This window comes from Anomaloglossus baeobatrachus, chromosome 4 (genome assembly GCF_048569485.1).
Source record: "Anomaloglossus baeobatrachus isolate aAnoBae1 chromosome 4, aAnoBae1.hap1, whole genome shotgun sequence".
NCBI classification, from domain to species: Eukaryota; Metazoa; Chordata; class Amphibia; order Anura; family Aromobatidae; genus Anomaloglossus; species Anomaloglossus baeobatrachus.
The window spans coordinates 162,831,394-162,854,252 of NC_134356.1; the positions used below are offsets into that span (position 1 = coordinate 162,831,394).

The following is a 22,859-nucleotide window of genomic DNA, read 5'->3' on the forward strand; positions in this document are numbered from 1 at the left end:
GTCACGTCAGGCAATCAAAATACAGGCAAGCCCTTTTTTTTTAGTTATTAAATAAATAATTAAAAAAAATATATATGGGCTCCCGCTGCATTTTTTGTATTGCTAGCTGAGGGTAATCCGAGCAGCTACTGGCTGCTAACCCCCACTGCTTGGTGTTACCTTCACTGGCAATGGAAAATCCAGGGAAGCATTTTTTTTGCCAAAAAACTAAAAAAAAAAATGACGTGGGCTTCGCCATATTTTTGTATGCTAGCCAGGTACAGCAGGCAGGTACAGCTGCCCCCAACCCCCAGCTGCCTATTTGTACCCGGATGTGAACTAAAAATATAGGGAAGCCCTTTTTTTAATTATTTCATGAATTTCATGAAATAATTAAAAAAAAACCTGACGTGGGCTTCGCCCCATTTTTGTGTCCAGCCGGGTACAACAGGCAGCTGGGGATTGGAATCCACAGCACAGGTTAGCCCGAGGTTTCTGGGCGCCTCTGCTGCGAATTGCAGTCCGCAGCCGCCCCAGAAAATGGTGCTTTCATAGAAGCGCCATCATCTGGCGCTGTATCCAACTCTTCCAACAGCCCTGGACCCGGGTGGCTTGTTGGGTAATAATAATGAGTTAATACTAGCTTTGTTTTACTAACTAGTATTAAGCCAGAGATTCTTAATGTCAGGCAAGCTTGACCCGGCCATTAAGAATCTCCAATAAAGGGTTAAAAAAAACCGACACCACACAGAGAAAAAATACTTTAATAGAAAGAAATACACAGACACACTTAGAGACTCCATGTTTATTACTCCCTGTCAGCCCTCCACGATCCAGCTCTTCTGTCTTCTTTCTCCTTCAACACATGCAGCTTTGCTCAATCAACAGCAGCGCTGCATGGGAGGAAGAACGCTGCTTTTCCCCCCGTGCAGTAATCACTCAGTGTGTGACCAGAAGCTGCGGTGACGTCACCACCGACAAGCGCGTTGCTATGGCAACGGTGATCTCCGTTAGTGAACGGCTGTGTTCGACGAACCAAGCTTGAGCCGAACCGCGGCTGGTTCGCTCATCTCTAGTCAGGACTTTCTTATTTGATTTTTTGCCTATATTTTTCCATTAGGAGTTTTACTATGGCATTACCTATTTGTGTTTACATTTCCTGACACTCCTCATCATATAGTATATATATCTTACCATTGACCATTAGTGTATTATACCCATAATTTTCACCTTCATGCTGTTCCACTAAGCAGGGTGTTCCTTTTGTTTGGATCAACTTTTCAATGTTTACATCCTCAGATTTGTGATTATGATCATGATCATGGTGTTCATCAGAATGTATGTTCTATGAAATATTTTTTTTCATTAATTTGTCATTTTTGACATTAATTGTTATTGTATATTGCATGGTTCACCTCCTGATGGACTCCTTTGAGCATTTGAAGCTGTTGTATAACGATTATGAAGTGATTTTTTTCATTTTTGATTGTTCCTTCACATTTGATTTTCTTGCTGTGCATGTTTTTAAACTTTTATTTTCTGATTTATAAGATTTTTGTCTTAAATACATATGTGTAGTTCCTTGTAGGTGTATATGTATGATTCACTGTGATCTATATGATTGTCATGATTGTACTGGCTCTTCATTGAGTAGTGATCAATATTATAGGTTTTCATTACCTACTTTTTTCTCCATAGAATCCTCAAGATCCTATAAATCTGACCCAACGACAGTGTATTCAGTTAGGTGGACATCTAGTGGGAAAAAGCTGCAACTACGTGCCTGATGTTTTTCTAATGTCAATCATTCTGTTTTTGGGCACATTTCTTTGCACTGCATCCCTAAAAAGCTTCCAGACAAGCAGATATTTATCTACATCTGTAAGTGTCATAGAAATGTTTATGCATCGATATTAGAACATTTCTTCTATACTATTCATGTTCATTAATATTGCATCAATAGGACTACTAATACGACTACTAGCAAGATATTGTAAAATATTCAGTGCTGCCATCTCATAAAGATGGTTTCTTTCTGTTCAGCATTTTTATAAATTGGTGTTATGCTCACAGAACTATCCTGTAAGTAACCCCATGAAAGCACCAAGCAATTACCTCTACAGATTTGATTCTCATATTTAAGTTGTACATACATTAGACTTAAAGGGGCTGTTGAAAGTGCGCAGTCATTCAATGTGACTGCAGACTGAATTCTTACAGCTCGCACCACATGCTGTCAGAATGTTATCGTATCTGTTCTGTCTTTATGCACGTTATGGGAAAGCTCCACAAAACGGAGACATATACATGTGTATTTCTATCCAGTCTAATCACATACGTCATTACAACTTATGCAATGCTACAACAGGTTTCAACATAATGTTTTTACACGTAGTACATACCAGATATACTTTCGTGCAGAAAATGGGTTTTAACAAGAGAGGCGCAGGAGAGCACAGACATACGTCCTCCTTCAGACGTATCTTCCTGTAATGCCTGATCGGAGCCACAGACTCAGACTGGCTGTAAGGGGAGTCTAGAGAAAAGCCGCTCACAAAGCAGGACCCCAAGAACTCTGCAACCCTTTAACCCCTATACAGGGATTTGGAATTACACAGAGATCACTACCTGTGGTAGGCTGTAGTCCGTGGTCGTCAGGCAGGGTCAAAAACCAGGAGATGCTAAACAGGAACAGAATCGGCAAGCAAGGGCGTAGTGAGGAGACAAAGCAGAGGTCAAATCCGGAACTGGCAGCAAGGTACAAAAACGACAGGCATGAGGGTAGTCAAACAACAGCAAAGGTCAGCAGACAGGAATCAAAATACAAACAGCACATGAGCCAGGAGTGCAGAACTATCTCTGGCAGTGGTCATGTGACAGGAGGGGGAATAAGAAGGGTGTGGTGTCTTCCCATTGGCTGCAGGTGAATGTTGGCAACTTCAGCTGTAAGACACATGCCATCTACACTCAGCCAGTGGTACTGCAGGTTCCAGGGAAACCCAGCCTAGTGGATGAGCGGAGCCTGTGCTCTGCAGAGCCACGGGCACCGACTCCTCTCCCATCACCAGCACTATCCATGGTGGGAACATGGCGTCGTCTGGCGATCGGAGCAGAAGTCGCAGGAGCGGACTCCGGTGGGGACGTGACAGTACCCCCCCTCCTCCACGAGGGGCCACCGGATTCTCAAAACCCGGCTTGTCAGGGAACTGGAGGTGAAATCGCCTGACAAGACCTTTAGCATGGATCTCACTTGCTGAGACCCATGATCGCTCCTCAGGGCCATAACCCTTCCAATGTACAAGATACTGCACTGACCCTCTAACAATATGGGAGTCAAGGATTCTCTGTACTTCATACTCCAGGTTACCCTTGACCACAGGAGGAGGGGGGGGGCTGACTGGGTGAATGGGAACACGATACAACTTGAGGGATTTGTGGAACACGTTCGATATTTTGAAGGACTGAGGGAGGTTCAGGCGGAAAGCTGTGGGATTGATGACCTCGACTATCTCATAAGGTCCAATAAATCTGGGACCCAGCTTAGCAGAAGAGACCTTGAGTTTAATATGACGGGTGGACAACCATACCTTATCCCCAACTCCAAGGCTTGGGCCCTTGGAACGCCTCTTATTAGCAGCTGAGGCTTGACCACCCCGTGCCCTCTTCAAGTTCTCTTTCACCTCAGACCAGATAGCCTTCAATTTGTTCAAAATGCTTTCAGTCTCAGGAGTATCCACCATAGCGGAAGAAAAGGACTCAAAACGTGGATGCAACCCGAAATTGCAGAAAAAAGGGGTAGTCTGTAAAGACTCCTGATACTGGTTATTAATGGCAAACTCAGCTAGTGGTAGATATTCCACCCAGTCAGACTGATGATCAGACACATAACACCGGAGATATTGTTCTAAGATTTGATTAGAACGTTCAGTCTGACCATTGGTCTCTGGGTGGTAGGTGGAAGAAAAATATAACTCTATATTAATCTTTTTACAAAAAGCCCTCCAGAATTTTGAGACGAACTGCGTTCCTCTGTCAGAAACAAGATTTTCAGGAACCCCGTGTAACCGCACAATATGCCTAATGAACAACCTGCTAAGCGTTTCAGAATTAGGTAAACCGGACAATGGAACAAAATGACACTGTTTACTGAATCTATCCACTACTACCCAGATACAAGTCTTCCCTTCTGAGGGTGCAAGGTCAGTAATGAAGTCCATGGGGAGTTGGGTCCAAGGACTTTCTGGAATAGGTAGGGACTGGAGAAATCCAGCGGGATGGGTATGGGGTGTCTTGGCTCGAGCACAAGTTTCACAGGCCAGTACGTATTCCTTACAGTCCTTTGCTATGGTTGGCCACCAAAAGCTCCTAGTTACAAGTCGGAGGGTATTGCCTATACCAGGGTGACCTGCAAGGACAGAATTATAGGACTCCTGAAGTACCCGTACACAAAGTGGGGGAGCGACAAACAGTTTACGGTCAGGAATGGTTTCAGGGGCCTGGTCTCGGGCATGACGGATTTGTTCTATCAAATCTATGGATACCGATGATACAACAATGCCCTTAGCTAACATAGGGACTGGTTCGATGTTTTCTAACTGAGAGGGACAGAAGCTACAGGAAAGTGCATCAGCTCTTGTGTTCTTGGTACCGGGCCGAAACGTCACCACAAAATCAAACCTGGAGAAGAACAATGCCCACCTAGCTTGCCTAGGATTGAGTCTCTTAGCAGATTCCAGATAAGTGAGGTTCTTATGGTTTGTGATGACTGTGACCTTATGTTTGGCCCCCTCGAGGAAGTGGCGCCATTCCTGAAAAGCCCATTTAATGGCCAACAGCTCACGATTACCGATATCATAGTTTCTCTCGGTGGGAGAAAATTTGCGGGAAAAGAAGGCACAAGGACGAAGTTGAGTGAGAGACGGAGTACCTTGTGATAGCACCGCCCCCACTCCAATTTCGGATGCATCGACTTCTACACTAAATGAATGATACAAGTAAAATATATCTTTGTACCGTGTTAGCCAGTAGAGATAATCTTATCTCTACTGGCTAACACGGTACAAAGATATATTTTACTTGTATCAAAATGGAGGATACCAGAATGTACCGCATCTTTATGGAACTAAAGACACTTCTGAAGAAACGCGCACAACTGGACAGCGACACTAAATGAATGCATCAGGTCAGGCTGAACCAGAATAGGGTCTGAGGAAAAACAGTGTTTTAATTTAGAGAAGGCATGGATCGCCTCTGGCTTCCAATTAACCACATCAGCCCCCTTTTTAGTCAAATCAGTGAGGGGTTTGGCAATCTTGGAAAAATCCCTAATAAATTTGCGATAATAATTTGCAAACCCAAGGAAATGCTGCCAGGCTTTCAGAGACTTGGGTTGTACCCACTCCTTAATCGGCTGTAGCTTAGAGGGATCCATGCGGAAGCCTTCTGCAGACAATATATAACCCAGCAAATTAACCTTATCAACAAAAAAAACACATTTTTCATACTTAGCAAACAGGGAGTTCTCCTGAGTCTCTGGAGTATAGTGCATACATGTTTGACATGTGACTTACCATCAGGAGAATAAATCAGAATGTCATCCAGATAGACCACTACATACTGACCACAGATATCTCTGAAAATGTCATTAACAAAGTTCTGAAAGACAGCCGGCGCATTACTTAATCCAAAAGGCATTACCAGGTACTCATAGTGTCCCTCAGGAGTGTTAAATGCCATTTTCCACTCATCTCCTTCTCTAATGCGGATTAGGCTATATGCACCCCTGAGATCCAGCTTCGTGAAGTACCGGGTTCCTGTGAGCTAGTTAAAGAGATCGGGGATTAGTGGCAGAGGGTACTGATTCTTTACAGTGATAGCGTTAAGTTCATGGTAGTCAATACAAGGCCTGAGGCCACCATCTTTTTTCTCCACAAAAAACAATCCAGCACCGACTGGCAACCTGGATGGTCTGATATACCCTCTCTGCAGACTGTCTGCTATATAATCTTTCATGGCCTGACATTCTGGACCAGAAAGATTATAAATCCTACCCTTGGGGAGTCGAGAATTGGGGACCAAATCTATGGGGCAGTCATTATCTCTGTGTGGAGGTAATTTTTCAGAGTCAGAAACAGAAAACACGTCAGCAAAATCCTTGGATGCATGAGGTATGAGGACCGGTTCAGCTCTAGTCAGGTTAATAGATAAAGATATACACGTCTCCTGACACTCAGGGCTCCAGCGCCCAATCTCACCCTGGTGCCAGTCTTTGACCAGGTTATGTTTGCGCAGCCATGGCATACCCAATACTACTGCTGCTGTCAGGTTCTTAAGAACAAAAAATGACACTGATTCTACATGCAGAGCCCCAACAAGCATGGAGATCTCTGGGGTTACAAGGTTAACCACACCCTGATTGAGAGGGGTATTATCAATTGCAGAGATTTTAATGGGAGAGTTCAGTCTCAGCAAAGGCAAACCCAGCTCTTTTGCTACATCAGAGTTTATGAAATTAGCAACAGAGCCACAATCAATAAAGGCCTGCAACCACACAGCTTTTCCCTGGTGAGACAATGAGACAGGTAACATTAACTTTATAGGGTCTGCAGGAAGTACCTGGGCGCCTGAGTGAGTATCCTGGGGCTCACTCAGGTGTGATTGCTGCTCTAGAAGCGATTGTCTCAGAGATCCAGGCTCTCCATGATGCTCTCCCCAACGTGATCTGCTCCCTTGATGTCGACGGGACTCTGGACATGATGAGGGAGGTTATGAGAACACTTCCCAATAAATGAGCCATATGGTGTGCACGCTGTCGGTATGTATGTACCCTGGCAGGGTGCATGCACTACTCGCACAATATACAAAGACAGGAGATACAATGAGTATATATGCAGTAAGAATACATTTTATTGATATGAATAAGACATACTCAAGATAGCATGGACAATAAAAACAACTACCAATAAATCAAGGGGGGCATAAGGTATTGAGTGTGTAAAAATTATCATTGGTTGTCAATGTATAGGCATAACATGGGACAGAAAAGTATAATAATATAATGGGACTCAGTCCGTATGTGTCTGTCACTGGTAGCCGTGGGAAAAGCTGAGGGAGGTGCTGCAGGAGCTTGAACTTGGGCAGACTGGAGCTCTTGCACTTGCTGCGCAAGCCCTTGAACCAAGCCAGACAGGGTCAGCACCTGGTCCATCACAGTTTGGAGAGGATCCATTTTTTTTCCCCTTTGTGTGTGTGTGTGTTAGTGGGCCAGAGATAATGTAATGCCTGATCGGAGCCACAGACTTAGACTGGCTGTAAGGGGAGTCTAGAGAAAAGCTGCTCACAAAGCAGGACCCCAAGAACTCTGCAACCCTTTAACCCCTATACAGGGATTTGGAATTACACAGAGCCCCAGAGATCCCTACCTGTGGTAGGCTGTAGTCCATGGTTATCAGGCAGAAAAAAAAAAACAGGAGATGCTAAACAGGAACAGAATCAGCAGGCAAGGGTGTAGTGAGGAGACAAAGCAGAGGTCAAATCCGGAACTGGCAGCAAGGTACAAAAATGACAGGCAGGAGGGTAGTCAAACAACAGCAAAGGTCAGCACACAGGAATCAAAATACAAACAGCACATGAGCCAGGAGTACAGAACTACCTCTGGAAGTGGTCATATGACAGGAGGGGGAATAAGAAAGGTGTGGTGTCTTCCCATTGGCTGCAGGTGAATGTTGGTAACTTCAGCTGGAAGACACACGCCACCTACAGTCAGCCAGTGGTACTGCAGGTTCCATGGAAACCCAGCCTAGTGGATGAGTGGAGCCTGTGCTCTGCAGAGCCACGGGCACCGACTCCTCTCCCATCACCAGCACTATACATGGTGGAAACATGGCGTCGTCTGGCGATCGGAGCAGAGGTCGCAGGAGCAGACTCCGGTGGGGACGTGACACTTCCTTACAAAATGGAGACTTCTCTTAGAATGCCCAGGAAATCCCCAGCAGTAAGACACTCCCACAAAGGAAAACACTGAACACTATAGAAGTAGAGTACCATCTAGTGGCTTAACATCATTTAACATTGATGTAAGGTAACAATAACTTTATTAGCACTTAACAACTGTGACAATTGTCTTATGCCTGAATGGGCAGAACACTCCCCGCCTGGCATCAACTGATGCCACTTACAGGCTCTTTTGGCGAAAGCAACAGGACAAGTTCTGCAACTGGCCTGAGGAATAATTTATTCTCCCAGAATTTACACACCTTGACTTCGACTTTGCGAACGTTTCTGTGAAGCATGGGATTTTAAGAGTCCGTTAGATGCAAATATTTTTTCCGAAGGAGTTTATTTTAAAAGAAGAATCTGTCTTCCAGCAAAAGAAAAATATCATCAGGCAAAAGTAAATCCATATGCAGTATCACATTGGTCTGGTACATAGGTGGTTGCAGCTCCACAAAACAGAAAACATTATCCACCCAGATTGCTATTAATTGCAACCTTTTATACACATGGAAAACCTCCACAATCCTTTGCAGCAGTCCCTATATAACACCAGAGAATTCCTGGCCAGTCTCTTATAAGGTCAGGACAGACACACCTTGCTGCAGGTAAAAGAATTTACAACATAGAAATAGATGTGATATGCATAATTTACTTGGTATTTGGACACTATTCCTAACTAGCAGCACACAGCAAGAAGAGAAAAGTATATCAGGTGGCCAGCCCAATAAGAAAAGTAAGTAATAGCATCTACACACATTCACACAGAAGCTGTCAGATTAGGAAAAGTCATGTACCAATACCAGCATTACAAACATAAAAAAACACTTTCTACTTCCTCAAAGTTTACATCTTTGCTCGGGAACGTTCTGGTGACTAGGCCAAGTGGCCACTTGTTTTGGTGTGACTGGCTGTCTTTCATGAGTACAACGTCACCAGGTTTGATGTTTGGTTTGTTGTGTTGCCACTTCGTCCTAGTCTGCAAGGTCGAGAGGTACTGCTTTCTCCATCTGTCCTTAGGAATGGGTTGCTTTTTGGTGAGGTTGTCTATTTCTTTAGTATAACTCTCATATTGAGTGGTGCGAATTATCACATTTCTGGATCTTTCTAAGTTGGGAACGGTAAGGGCATGTTTGCAGTGATGCCAACCTTTGCAAGGTTTTTGACTCACAGGTGATGCTGACTTGGAAGACTGGTCTATGTGAATTAAAAAGGCAATGGCATGAACAAGTGACCTCCAGGTTGAGAACCTGCTGAAACGATACGAATTGAGGTGGTGGTCTGAAGTCACCATGCGTAAAACGGATACCTGTGGGCGGATTTCTTTATCAGCCTCTGGATCTATCAGCTGAAGCGTGTTTGATCCGGTAGTGCCGGATGTTGTATGATGTATGAATGCAGGACCTGAAAACCATGTTGTGTCCTTTAGGTGGCTCGCTGCAATGGATCTGGTCGCATGGTCTGCAGGTTTATGTTGTGTAGATACGTAGTGCCACAATTTAGGGTAGGTGGAGCTCCTGATCCTTAGCACCCGATTGCTGACATAGACATAGAAACGTCGAATTTCATTGCAAATATACCCTAGTACTACCTTGCTGTCAGTGTAGAATTCAGCATCCTTGATCTCTAGGCTCATTCCTGTTGAGATAAGTTCGGCCAACTCAACTGCAAGCACAGCAGCACAGAGTTCCAGTCTGGGTATCGTAAGTTCACGGAGAGGCACCAGTTTTGTGCGATTCATGAAAAACCCTATGTTGCATTGGTCCTTGACATCTACAATTTTTAGCTATGCCACTGCTGCAATTGCTTTGACTGAGGCATCACAGAAGATACAAAGTCTTTGCAATTTGACTTCTGTTAATGGCACAGAAGCATATGGTTGTCTCACCTGAAGGCTTCAAGAGAATTATTCCAGTCTGCACATAGGTCTCTTTTCTCCATTGGAAGGAGGTCATCCCAATCAGATGTATCTTGGGTGAAGTCTCTTAACATCATTTTACCTTGGATGGTCACAGGAGCTACAAATCCCGGGGGATCATACAAGCTGTTTACAAAGGACAGAACACCTCTGCGTGTGAAAGGCTTCTCTTCTCTGCTAATTTAAAAAGTGAATTTCATCAAAAAAGTGCCCATACAAATATTATTTCCCCAATAAGGATAAGCTTCAACTAGAACATTACACATAATGTACAGCCCACCAGAAATTCAAGCTGCAATGGTTAAACTGTTCAACATTGTGCTGAGTGGTGGTTACTTCCCTCGTACCTGGAACCAAGGACTCACTACACCGATCCAAAAGAGTGGGGACAGGTATGACCCTGCCAACTACAGAGGCATATGTGTCAGCAGTAACTTGGGAAAACTGTTCAACAGCATCCTAAACAAAAGGATCATCAGTTTCCTTACCGAGCACAATGTCCTGAGCAAAAGCCAAGCAGGGTTCGTGCCAAACCACCGCACCACGGACCACATCTACACCCTGCATAGTCTCATTCAGAGCCACGTCGATAATATAAAGCATGGGAAGATATACGCCTGCTTTGTAGACTTTAAAAAGGCCTTTGACTCAGTGTGGCACCCGGGCTTGTTCTTGAAACTGCTGGAAAGCGGAATAGGAGGAAAGACCTACGATGTCATCAAAAGCTCCTACACCGAGAACCTCTGCAGTGTGAGTGTGAACGGTAGAAGAACGGCTTATTTCCAGCAGAGCCGAGGAGAGACAGGGCTGCAGCCTAAGTCCAACGCTCTTCAATATTTACATCAATGAGCTGGCTACTGCTCTAGAATCTTCAACTGCTCCAGTCTCACACTCCATGATGCCCAGGTGAAATTCTTGCTCTATGCAGATGACCTACTGCTGGTGTCACCAACCGAGAAAGGTCTCCAAGACAACCTACAAATTTTGGAGAAATTCAGCTCCACATGGGCACTACCAATCAATCTAAAGAAAACCAACATCATGGTGTTCCAGAAGAGAAAAAGAAGATTTGACCAGCATCCTTCATTTGTCCTAAACGGCTGCACTCTAACAGGAACAGACAAATACACCTACTTGGGCCTGGAAATTCACCAGTCAGGGAGTTTCAAACAAGCCATAGAGACCCTGAAAAACAAGGCCTGCAAAACCTTTTATGCCATCCGAAGGAAATTGTATCATCTGAAGACACCAGTGAGGGTCTGGCTAAAAATCTTCGATTTCATCATTGACCCAATCCTCCTGTATGGCAGCGAAGTCTGGGGCCCTCACACTTACCCAGATTGGTCAAGGTGGGATTCAAGCCCAACAGAAATATTCCACCTGGAATTCTGTAAGCACTTTCTCCAGGTCCATCGAAGCACCTCCAACAGTGCCTGTCGAGCTGAGCTGGGCAGATTCCCTCTACACCTAGCAGCTCTGAAGAGGTCACTATCATTTCAGGCTCACCTACAGAGTAGCAATCCAAGCTCCCATCACCACAAAGCTCTGATATATATACGTGGGCCAGATGAACTAGGACCCCTGGCACAGCTCTCCCAAACCCAACTGGACAAAATAACCAATCACAGCAGCCTGACAAGAACCAGAATCAGGAAGATGGTAGACGAGGGCCAGGAGAAGTATGTCAATGACTGGAGGACCGACATCAACACCTCACAGAAACTGACCACGTACCAGAGACTACAGAGAGACTACAGACTGGCCCTATATCTGGAAAAACTCCCGGATCCCAGAGACCGCAGGACCCTGAGCCGATATAGACTCAGTGCCCACAGTCTAGCCATCGAATCCGGCCGACATAAGCAGAGCTACAAGCCCAGGGAGGACAGACTGTGCCAACACTGTGACCTGGAGGCCCTGGAGGATGAAACCCACTTCCTGCTACACTGCACCAAGTACTCAGCAGTGAGGGACACTCACTTCAGGATACTCTCCCATCTCTTCCCGGATTTCAGCTCCATGAAGGAGGAAGATAAAATATATATCCTGCTGGGGGAAGAAGAGAGCGCAGTGGAGATAGCAGCGTGGTATGTGAGCGAATGTCATAGACTTCGAGAAAGAGAACTATGATAAGTCATGGACTTCCATAGCCCCCCATCCCAGATGTGGCCCCCCAATCCCCACCCTGGATATGCCCCATCCACCGTTACTACAGTGCCCACCCTGGACATGCCCCATCATAAGCCATGGACTTCCATAGCCCCCATCCTAGAAGTGCCCCCCACAGTCCCCACCATGGATGTGCCCCATCCATCCTTCCTACAGTCCCCACCCACCATCCCCACAGCCCCAGTCCCTAATGTACACTTGCTTTAGCAAAACTAATTTGTATTTGGTCTTGCCAATAAAGCTTATTTGATTTGATTTGATTTGAGAAGCAGACTGCACAATACTTACAAGAGACTCACTCCACGTCCCGTCACCCCAACATATGTTGCGCCTTTTCTTCTGGACGCCCCCGAAGAAGAAAAGGCTAAACATATGTTGGGGTGACGGGACGTGGAGTGAGTCTCTTGTAAGTATTGTGCAGTCTGCTTCTTATGCCTCCTTTAACTATTTAATGAATATGGCTGAGGTCCGTTAAGGCCACATCACACTAAAGCTGGGGTCACACTAAACGACAGCGACAACGACGTCGCTGTTACGTCACCATTTTCTGTGACGTAGCAGCGACCTTGTAAGTCGCTGTTATGATCGCTGCTTAGCTGTCAAACACAGCAGCCGAAGCAGCGATCATAACGACACGCGTCGCTGTGCTGCAACATGTGCAGAGAGCAGGGAGCCGCGCACACTGAGCGCTGGCTCCTTGCTCTCCTAGCTACAGTACACATCGGGTTAATTACACGATGTGTACTGCAGCTACATGTGCAGAGAGCAGGAGCCGGTGCTGGCAGGGTGAGGGCGGCGGAGGCTGGTAACGAAGGTAAATATCGGGTAACCACCTTGGTTATCCGATGTTTACCTTGGTTACAGCTTACCGCAGCTGCCAGATGCCGGCTCCTGCTCCCTGCTCGCTTCATTTCGTCGCTCTCTCGCTGTTACACACAGCGATCTGTGCGTCACAGCGGGAGAGCGACGACCAAAAAATGAAGCTGACCATTCAGCAACGAGCGGCGACCTCACAGCAGGGGCCAGCTCGTTGCTGGATGTCACACACAGCGACAGCGACGGGACGTCGCTGCAACGTCACAGAAAATGGTGACGTAGCAGCGACGTCGTTGTTGTTGTCGCTGTGTGTGACACCCCTTAAGCAACGTCGCTAGCAACATCGCTGCTAACGAACAACTTTTGTGACGTAACAGCGATGTTGCTAGCGATGTTGCTGTGTGTGACATCCAGCAACAACCTGTCCCCTGCTGTGAGGTCGTTGGTTGTTGCTGAATGTCCTGGGCCATTTTTTAATTGTTGCTCTCCCGCTGTGAAGCACACATCACTGTGTGTGACAGCGACAGAGCAACAACTAAATGTGCAGGCAGCAGGAGCCGGCTTCTGCAGAGGCTGGTAACCACGGTAAACATCGGGTAACCAAGAAGCCCTTACCTTGGTTACCCAATATTTACCTTCGTTACCAGCGTCCCCGCTCTCATGCTGCCAGTGCCGGCTCCCTGCTCTCTGCACACGTAGCCACAGTACACATCGGGTTAATTACCCTATGTGTAGTCTGGCTGTGTGCAGGGAGCAGGGAGCCAGCACTGACAACGTGAGAGCGGGGACGCTGGTAACGAAGGTAAATATCGGGTAACCAAGGTAAGGGCTTCTTGGTTACCCGATGTTTACCGTGGTTACCAGCCTCCACAGAAGCCGGCTCCTGCTGCCTGCACACGTAGCAGAGTACACATCGGGTAATTAACCCGATGTGTACTGTGGCTAGGTGTGCAGGGAGCCAGCGCTAAGCGGTGTGCGCTGGTAACCAAGGTAAATATCGGGTTTGTTACCCGATATTTACCTTAGTTACAAAGCGCAGCATCGCTTCCACGCGGCGCTGCTGGCTGGGGGCTGGTCACTGGTTGCTGGTAAGCTCACCAGCAACTTGTGTAACGACGCTCAAGTGATCCCTGCCAGGTCAGGTTGCTGGTGGGATCGCTGGAGCGTCGCTTAGTGTGAAATCTCACCAGCGACCTCGTAGCAACTTACCAGCGATCCCTATCAGGTGGTATCGTTGTTGGGATCGCTGTTAGGCTATGTGCGCACAGTGCGTTTTTCGCGGCCTTTTTGCGCGTTTTTCGGGTGCGTTTTTGGCCTCAAAACTGCAGGACTTTGCTTCCCCAGCAAAGTCTATGAGTTTTCATTTTTGCTGTCCACACACATCTGTTTTTTTTCAGCTGCGTTTTTGTGGTGCCACAAAAACGCAGCATGTCAATTATTCCCGCGTTTTTCACTGCGCTTTTCATCCATTGAGTTCAATGGGATGTTGAAAGACGCAATGACAAATGCAAATAGCTGCGTTTTGATGCGTTTTGGTGCGTTTCTAAGACCAAAAACGCAGCTATAAACGCAGGAGGTGGGTAGTAAAGTGACGTGTACAGGAAGAGGATTCCTTCTGTCAGTATATACAGAAGCGTGAATCCTCCCGGTACCGTCACCGCTGCTTCCACCTCCGGTCCTGTGCATGTATGCTGCCGTGCGGCGCCATGTCTGGGCGGGAGGTGGAAGCGGCTGCGAAAACAAAAGTTAACAGTAGAAAAAAAAAAAAGTTATACTCACCTGTCTGCAGCCTCCCGGTGCCATGCCCGCTCCCAGCTCCTCTCATGGTATCGCCACCCCCGCTCCGGCTGTGTGCAGACGGCCGGGAAACCTCCGATGGATGCAGGACCTGGCGATGGATCACCTGATGCAGTCACCTGACGCATCAGGTGATCGTAAGTATCGCGGTGACGCGGGCGCCCGGCCGGTATCAGCGGATGCATCAGGAGACTTCATCCCTGATTACCGGCAGCTGCTGCAGCGATCGGACAGGATCAGACTCCCGCCCCATTGCTCCAGGAGCTGCCGGTATTCAGCACATAAGTGAGTATTATTTTTTTTATTTTTCTTTTGCACCGTTGCCTCTGCTGATTGTATAATCTGCTTTTTTACAATCAGCTGATGTGTGATGGGATTCAGGCACTTGAACCTGACACATCATCTGATCACGTTGCCTTCCAGCAAACCGATCAGATGATATTGGATCCGGATTGGACGGCGCGGGACCCTGACCCAGGATTACTGCAGAGGGGGGTTCTTTATTTCAATAAAGATGGAGTCACTAATTGTGTTGTGTTTTATTTCTAATAAAAATATTTTTCTGTGTGTTGTGTTTTTTTTTTATCTTTACTAGAAATTCATGGTGGCCATGTCTAATATTGGCGTGACACCATGAATTTCGGGCTTAGGGCCAGCTATACAGCTAGCCCTAACCCCATTATTACCCGGCGAGCCACCCGGCATCAGGGCAGCTGGAAGAGTTGGATACAGCGCCAGAAGATGGCGCTTCTATGAAAGCGCCATTTTCTGGAGTGGCTGCGGGACTGCAATTCACAGCGGGGGTACCCAGAAAGCATGGGCACCCTGCACTGTGGATTCCAATCCCCAGCTGCCTAGTTGTACCTGGCTGGACTCAAAAATTGGGCGAAGCTCACGTCATTTTTTTTTTAAAATTATTTCATGAAATTCATGAAATAATTTAAAAAAAAGGGCTTCCCTATATTTTTGGTTCCCAGCCGGGTACAAATAGGCAGCTGGGGGTTGGGGGCAGTCCGTACCTGCCTGCTGTACCCGGCTAGCATACAAAAATATGGCGAAGCCCACGTCATTTTTTTGTTTGGGGGGGCAAAGAAATCCTGCATACTGTCCTGGAAGGAGGATGCTGAGCCTTGTAGTTCGACAGCTGCTGTCTGCTCTCATGCATACACTATTGGATGGAGGATGCTGAGCCTTGTAGGTCTGCTCCCCCTGACTCTCTCTCAAGCATACAGTCCTGGATGGAGCATGCTGAGCCTTGTAGTTCTGCAGCTGCTGTCTGCTCTCCTCCATACACTATTGGATGGAGTATGCTGAGCCTTGTAGTTCTGCAGCTGTCTGCTCTTCTGCATACACTAGTGGAGAATGAAGAACACATTGAAGAAGGAAATGACATCAGACCTTTTTTTTTTCGTTCACTGATAAAAAACGCATAAGGACGCAGTGAGCAAAAACGCAGCAAAACACAGCAAAAAAACGCACCAAATCGCGGTAAAACGCGTGCGTTTTTTGCCGCGTTTTTTCGACGCAGGTGCGTTTTTGTGCGTTTTTAGCGGCCAAAAACGCACAAAAACGCAGCGTCAAAAAAACGCAGTGTGCGCACATAGCCGTAAGTTGTTTAGTGTGACTGGGCCTTTACTTTGAACAGGGAGAAACCTGATTGGGCACATTGTGCAATACTAACAGGCTTATGTTAATCAGTGATTAGAGCATCACACTTGGCACTTTGTATCAGCACTTCAGGCTATAATACAGGGCTTCTTTTTCATGGGTGTTAAATATTTACACATGTTTTAACCTGCTACTGACTGCATGGTTTAAATTTTGATATACTTGTTTTCTTAAAATATTTATATATAGTCAAGATGCAATTTGCAAATAAACTTTGATTCTTTTATATATAAATATATATTCTTACAATAATAATTACCCCATGCTATTTATATGAATTTTTGCCCCTGAGTATTTATGTGCATTAGTGCCAATATTTAATAATCACTGTTTTATATATAAAGGATATATTTTTCTATCTGCATATATTTATATTTTTACAAGGAAAAAAAAAATTATTGTGAAAATAATCCTTTATTTTGCTTATCGACTCACATTGATGTCTCTGTTGTATTTATGTGGAACTCTTATTGAAATTTTATAATTGTAACAATTTTAATGATAATTGAATAAAAATTAATATTTTATTACTTAATTTCTATAGCTTCATTGTTCTGAATATACCAATCAGACATTGTGTGTAATTTAAAAAGTGAATGCATCCACCTTCAAATCCCAGAACAAACCAAGACTCCGCTGTATGGGTAGGGAGTCAGTGCTTAGGTCCAAGTCCTTCAAATCACTTGAGTAGTCTTGAGAGGGAAAAGCTTCCATTAATTCTTTGCTGTTGGAAGCGATCTTGTGCAACCTCAAATTAGACAGAGTGAGCATTTCTTGAGCTCTTCTAAGGAGACTGATTGCAGCTTCACTGCTGGGTGTGGATTTTAGGCAGTCATCCACGTAGAAATCTTTTTCCACAAAGGATCTAACATCTGACCCGTACCTAGCTTCCCCTTCTTTAGCTGAATGTCTGAGACCATAGATGGCCACTGCAGTAGAAGGGCTGTTCCCAAAGATGTGCACTCTCATCCTGTACTCTGCGATGTCTTTATCGGGGTCGTTGTCGAGGTACCAGAAGAACCTCAAGTAGTTTCTGTGTCCCTTTTTGACAAGAAAGCAGTGAAACATCTGTTGTATGTCTGCCATAAATGCCAGCTTATCTCTGCGGAAGCAGAGAAGGACTTTCTGTCTGTTATTGAGGTCTGGGCCGGACAGTAGGACATCATTTAGTGAGATCTTCACATCTAGAGCTTGAGTCAAATACTACTCTAAAGCGCACTTTACACGCTGCGTTCTCGCTAGAGAGATTGCTAGCGAGCGTACCCTCCCTCGTCCGTTGTGCGTCACGGGCAAATCGCTGCCTGTGGCGCACAACATCACTCGGACCCGTCACACTACTTACCTGCCTAGCGATGTCACTGTGACCGGCGAACCGCCTCCTTTCTAAGGGAGTTCGTTCGGTGTCACAGCGACGTCACTAAGCGGTCGCCCAATAGAAGCGGAGGCGACGGACATTAGTGGGACGAACATCCCGCCCACCTCCTTCCTTCCTTCCTCATTGTGGGCGGCCGCAGGTAAGGAGATGTTTCTCGTTCCTGCGGTGTCACACATAGCGATGTGTGCTGCCGCAGGAACGATGAACAACCTGCGTCCTACAGCAACGATATTTGGGAAATGGACAGCGTGTCAACGATCAACGATAAGGTGAGTATTTTTGATAGATAGCGGTCACTCGTACGTGTCACACGCAACGACATCGCTAACGAGAACGGATGTGCGTCACGAATTCCGTGACCCCAACGACATCTCGTTAGCGATGTTGTTGCGTGTAAAGCGGTCTTTAGTGGTACGAAAGGAAATAAAGATATAATTTTAAAGCAACCAACTAATCTGGCCTCCTTAGCGCTCCCCCGGATCGTGATATAATTTTTCTACATATCATTTAGTGAGACACCTTCACATTCACATCTGGCGCTTGAGTCAAATACTACTCTTATCTGACCTGGTTTCTTAGGATCATACACACCGAAAATGGGTAAGTACCAGCACTCCTCAGAGTCTTGGAGTGGGGGTGCGATTTCTGCATGGTTACTAGAGTTGAGTGCGGTTCGTGGTTCTCCAGTTCGCGGTTCGAGTGATTTTGGGGGCTGTTCTAGATCGAACTAGAACTCGAGCTTTTTGCTAAAGCTCGATAGTTCTAGTTATGTTCGAGAACGGTTCTAGCAGCAAAAAGCCAAGCTAATTACTAGCTGGCTTTCCGCTGTAATAGTGTAAGTCACTCTGTGACTCACACTATTATGAAATTTCAGCGTATAGTATGCGGGAACAGCGCATTTAGATCACTGCTGTTGGGATAATAATTTTTTTTTTTCCTTGTCTTCCTTCCCTAAGCGCGCGCATGTAGTGGGGCGGGCCAGCATGTCAGCCAATCCCAGACACACACAGCTAAGTGGACTTTTAGCCAGAGAAGCAACGGCATGTGTGATAGGATGTCCATGTCACATGTCCCTGCATTATAAATATGGGCATCTGCCCATCTGGACGCCATTATCTGCCTTCTGCGTCTGGGTGTCAGTCACCGCTGGCGTAGCTCCTGTCTCCGATACTGCTGTGTACGCTCTACACACAGCGCTATACAGAATAGGGATAGAAGTTTCTATTAGTCCTTGTAAGGGCTAATACCAGCAGGGTCAGAGCCATAGGTGACAGTCAGGTCCGTGAAAACAGATTTTAACAGCTACACAAGATAACAGCGTCTGTGTAGCTAAGGTCAGGGATTTCCTCGCTGCATTTCCCCATTAGGAGGGATAGAAAGTGAGGCTTCCTTTCCTCTACCCAGACCCACAACCCTGCCACTGTACCCTCCTGCCCTTTCCACACTCAAGCTCATTGTTACTAAGCCATTATACTAGCAAACACTGAGTAAACTTAGTGGCATCCTAAAAGTGGCTGTTGGACTTCCATTAGTGTACCACTGGTGCAAATCTATTTGCAGCACCTCTGCATTGCACACTCAAACTCATTGTTACTAAGCCATTATACTAGCAAACACTGAGTAAACTTAGTTGCATCCTAAAAGTGGCTGTTGGACTTCCATTTGTGCCCCACTGGTGCCAAGCTATTTCTAGCACCTCTGCATGACACCCTCCTGCTCTGTTTTTAATAAGCTATAATAATATCAAAAAATGCTGCCATTTAGTGGCATACAAAAAGTTGCTGTTGTACTCCATTTGTGCCCCACTGGTGCCAAGCTATTTCTAGCACCTCTGCATGACACCCTCCTGCTCTGTTTTTAATAAGCTATAATAATAGCAACAAATGCTGCCAGTTAGTGGTATACAAAAAGTGGCTGTTGTACTCCATTTGTGCCCCACTGGTGCCAAGCTATTTCCAGCACCTCTGCATTACACCCTCCTGCTCTGTTTTTAATAAGCTATAATAATAGCAAAAAATGCTGCCATTTAGTGGCATACAAAAAGTGGCTGTTGTACTCCATTTGTGCCCCAATGGTGCCAAGCTATTTCTAGCACCTCTGCATGACACCCTCCTGCTCTGTTTTTAATAAGCTATAATAATAGAAAAAAATGCTGCCAGTTAGTGGCATCCAAAAAGTGGCTGTTGTACTCCATTTGTGCCCCAATGGTGCCAAGCTATTTCTAGAACCTCTACATGACACCCTCATGCACATTTTGCAACGCTATTTTTATAGCAAACTCAGGGAATTCCTTACTGCATTTCATCGTTAGGAGGGATAGAAAGTGAGGCTTTCTTTACTGTCCTGGTACACACAGAACACGGCCACTGTACCCACCTGCCCACTTTTGCCACGCTATTTAATTTGCCCAAAGAGCTGACACTTTTTCTGCCATCCTAAAATTGTCTGGAATACTAACATATTGTTCCTTTGCTGCCAAGCAAGGTACAACACCTGTGCATTCTACACTCCTTTCCATTTCTGGAACGCAATAATTAACTGCAGGTAGTCCAGCCAATCTTTCACGAAGGTGCAGGCGTGGATATAATGCTTCCTTCATCCAATGGTGGTTCTCTCGATGTCTGACAGCTCAACAATACCATCTGTTTGCACTTAAAAAACAAGTCACGACCTGCCAATCACACTCCCGCTTACGGGTAACGGGGTGGAAGTTCAGTGTGAAAAAGCATGTGTGACTGCTGTCCCCACAGTCACAGAGGATGAAGAGCACGCAGATGCACGTGATGGGGCAGGCGGTGGTTGCACAGGCACGCTAGGCCGCATTGTAGCACAGTCAAATTCTCATTGCGACTTATGCTTCATTTTAAGTCTTGTATTTGGTGTGATCCCCAGTATGCAGCAAAACCACGCAACATGAAAAGCACTGTTTGCAGTTGGGTTCATAAATGATTCTTTCACTTTCCCAAAACAAACAATAAGAACCATGCATTCAATTGAAATAATAGAACAATCTATTCAGTTGCCTACTGCTTGCTAAGCCCTCTGCGTAGCAGCAGTAATTGTGTGTTTGTGTGTGTTTGTGTGTGTGTGTGTGCGAAGACAACTTACTAGTGGCGCATCACAAGAGCTTCCCAGATATCTACCTAAACATAGACAAAACACATCACCCACCCTGAATACCCTTGTTAGCTGAAGCCTCACAGATAAGGCAGATGATAACAGTGTGAATGCAAACCACACAGCTTTGCAACACAGTCATGTAAATATTGAAAAGCAACATTCAATGCAAACATGTGTCGCTGTCCCTCTATGATTTAAACTGTACGTGACAATTTGACAGTGCAGAGGCAGCAAGTGTGATTGTCTATATAGTCGTCCTACCCAGAACAGATATGTGTTTTCATAATAAAACAAAGTGTTGCGTGCACGCATTACTGTCTGGGCACAGCCTACCGTACCCGGGTAATGTGATGTCCAGTTGCCATAAATACAGACTTTACGCTCCTATCATGGTTAACAGTATAGACAGCACCGGAAGAATGTTGGTCTGTGGCACAGGATGCTGCTCACTGGCGTTACGGTACTCCTCACCAAACTCCAAAATGACTCCCCTCACAATTGAACGAAGTGTTTCTGAAGTTGCTCCTTCCTGTTTGCCGATTTACCCCAGCCGCAGCCTAACTCCAGTGTTTCGCTAACTGAGCATGCTCTGCCTAACTGTGTCATTCCTGAGGCAAAGTCTTAATTTTGGGCTACAGCGCATGCTCGTTTGGACTGTGCCTGAGTCATTCTGCGACCTGCGGCTCAACACACTAACACAGGGCCCTGGTGCTTGACTCACTCTCGGGAGGCCACTAAAACTAACTGCACCCAACATCAGTCCCAGGTTTCCCCTTACACTGCAGTGGCAGTCCCCACTGACCGCAATACTGAGAGTGGCATCACGAAAATACATATAAAGAAGCAACGTAAGTGTGACCAGACTCTTCCTCCACGTGGAGTCCCTGAAGGTAATGCACCAACACAACACCTGTGGGGCTTCACACTGACTGAGAAAAGCCTCTTTGCACAGGTACTTGCACTCCATGCCGGGTCTAAGTCCTGTGTTGTGCCTAGACAGCATACTGAAGCGGATAGTCTTTTTTTCAGAAACTGTATTTCATGCTACTGAGCATGCTCAGGCACTTACTGCATCAGAGGCTAGGTCGGGTAATGAACTCTTTGGCCCTGCCCCTGATGTGGGGAGCCCATATAGACCACAGGGAATCAGGTGTCCTGACAATTTGGCCAGGCTACTCCCAACAGGCTTGCAGAGGGCCGCACCTATGACTTGTCACCTCATTGTTGTTGGTCAGACGATGACTGTTGAGGTGTTTTGGTTGTGGCAGCCATGGGGTCATCATTCAAGTGGCGGTTCAAAATAGGACGCTAGTTATGCCACTCATGACGTGTCACTCTGCTTTTGTCTCCAGGAGGTGCATTGTGGTCCACCCTGGTTTGGGACGGACCCAGGTTATAAAAGGGGCTGGAGCCAAGAAGAAGGTGCCCAGTCTTCTATTATGCTCCGAAAGAGCACACCTCCATGTGTTGAACCCATTGCGGCTTTAGGCCAGAGGTAGGCAGGGATAGGTCATCGATGCAGGCCGCCACCACAGTTGGTAACACAGAACGTTTAAGAACAGCTCATGTCCTACCAGTCCTGCTAGTGCAGCCCAGTGGCATAAACAGGCCTGCTGCTGCTGATGCGCCTGCTGTCCACAGGTGTGTCCCCTACGCACACCGACTGCGTAACCAATGGCCCCTGTGTTGTTAACAGGGAGTTCCGGGGCTGGGTGGTCGTGTGGACCCTGTCACGCTAACAGGGCTCCAAGTCTCCAGATCCGAGTTGCTTCTAACTCGGTTCAGGCTACTATTTGTTTGATAGTCAACCTGCTCTGTATCCTCCACCTAACCTTCCAGTTGCCAACCTCTCCTTTTCCATCTGTGAGCACGGTGGACACCGAATGGCGATTGGGATATCTACCTTTCTCTTTCTTTTCTTCTTAATATTTTTGATATAGCGGTAACATAGTATATACCACCTTATCCAAATCTGCCAGTCCCACCATACCAGATGTTGTTTCTTCAGCAAATGTTAATGTTGCT

General features: G+C 46.1%; 1 protein-coding gene across 1 annotated transcript in view; it reads left to right on the forward strand.

Annotated features, from left to right (window-relative positions):
* Positions 1-22,859, forward strand: part of SLC4A9 (solute carrier family 4 member 9) — an 890,846-nt gene that overhangs the window by 616,662 nt on the left and 251,325 nt on the right. Inside the window, exon 13 of the mRNA XM_075344573.1 lies at positions 1,678-1,860. Within this exon, the coding sequence (XP_075200688.1) occupies positions 1,678-1,860 (183 nt within the window). The remainder of the gene's footprint in view (positions 1-1,677; positions 1,861-22,859) is intronic.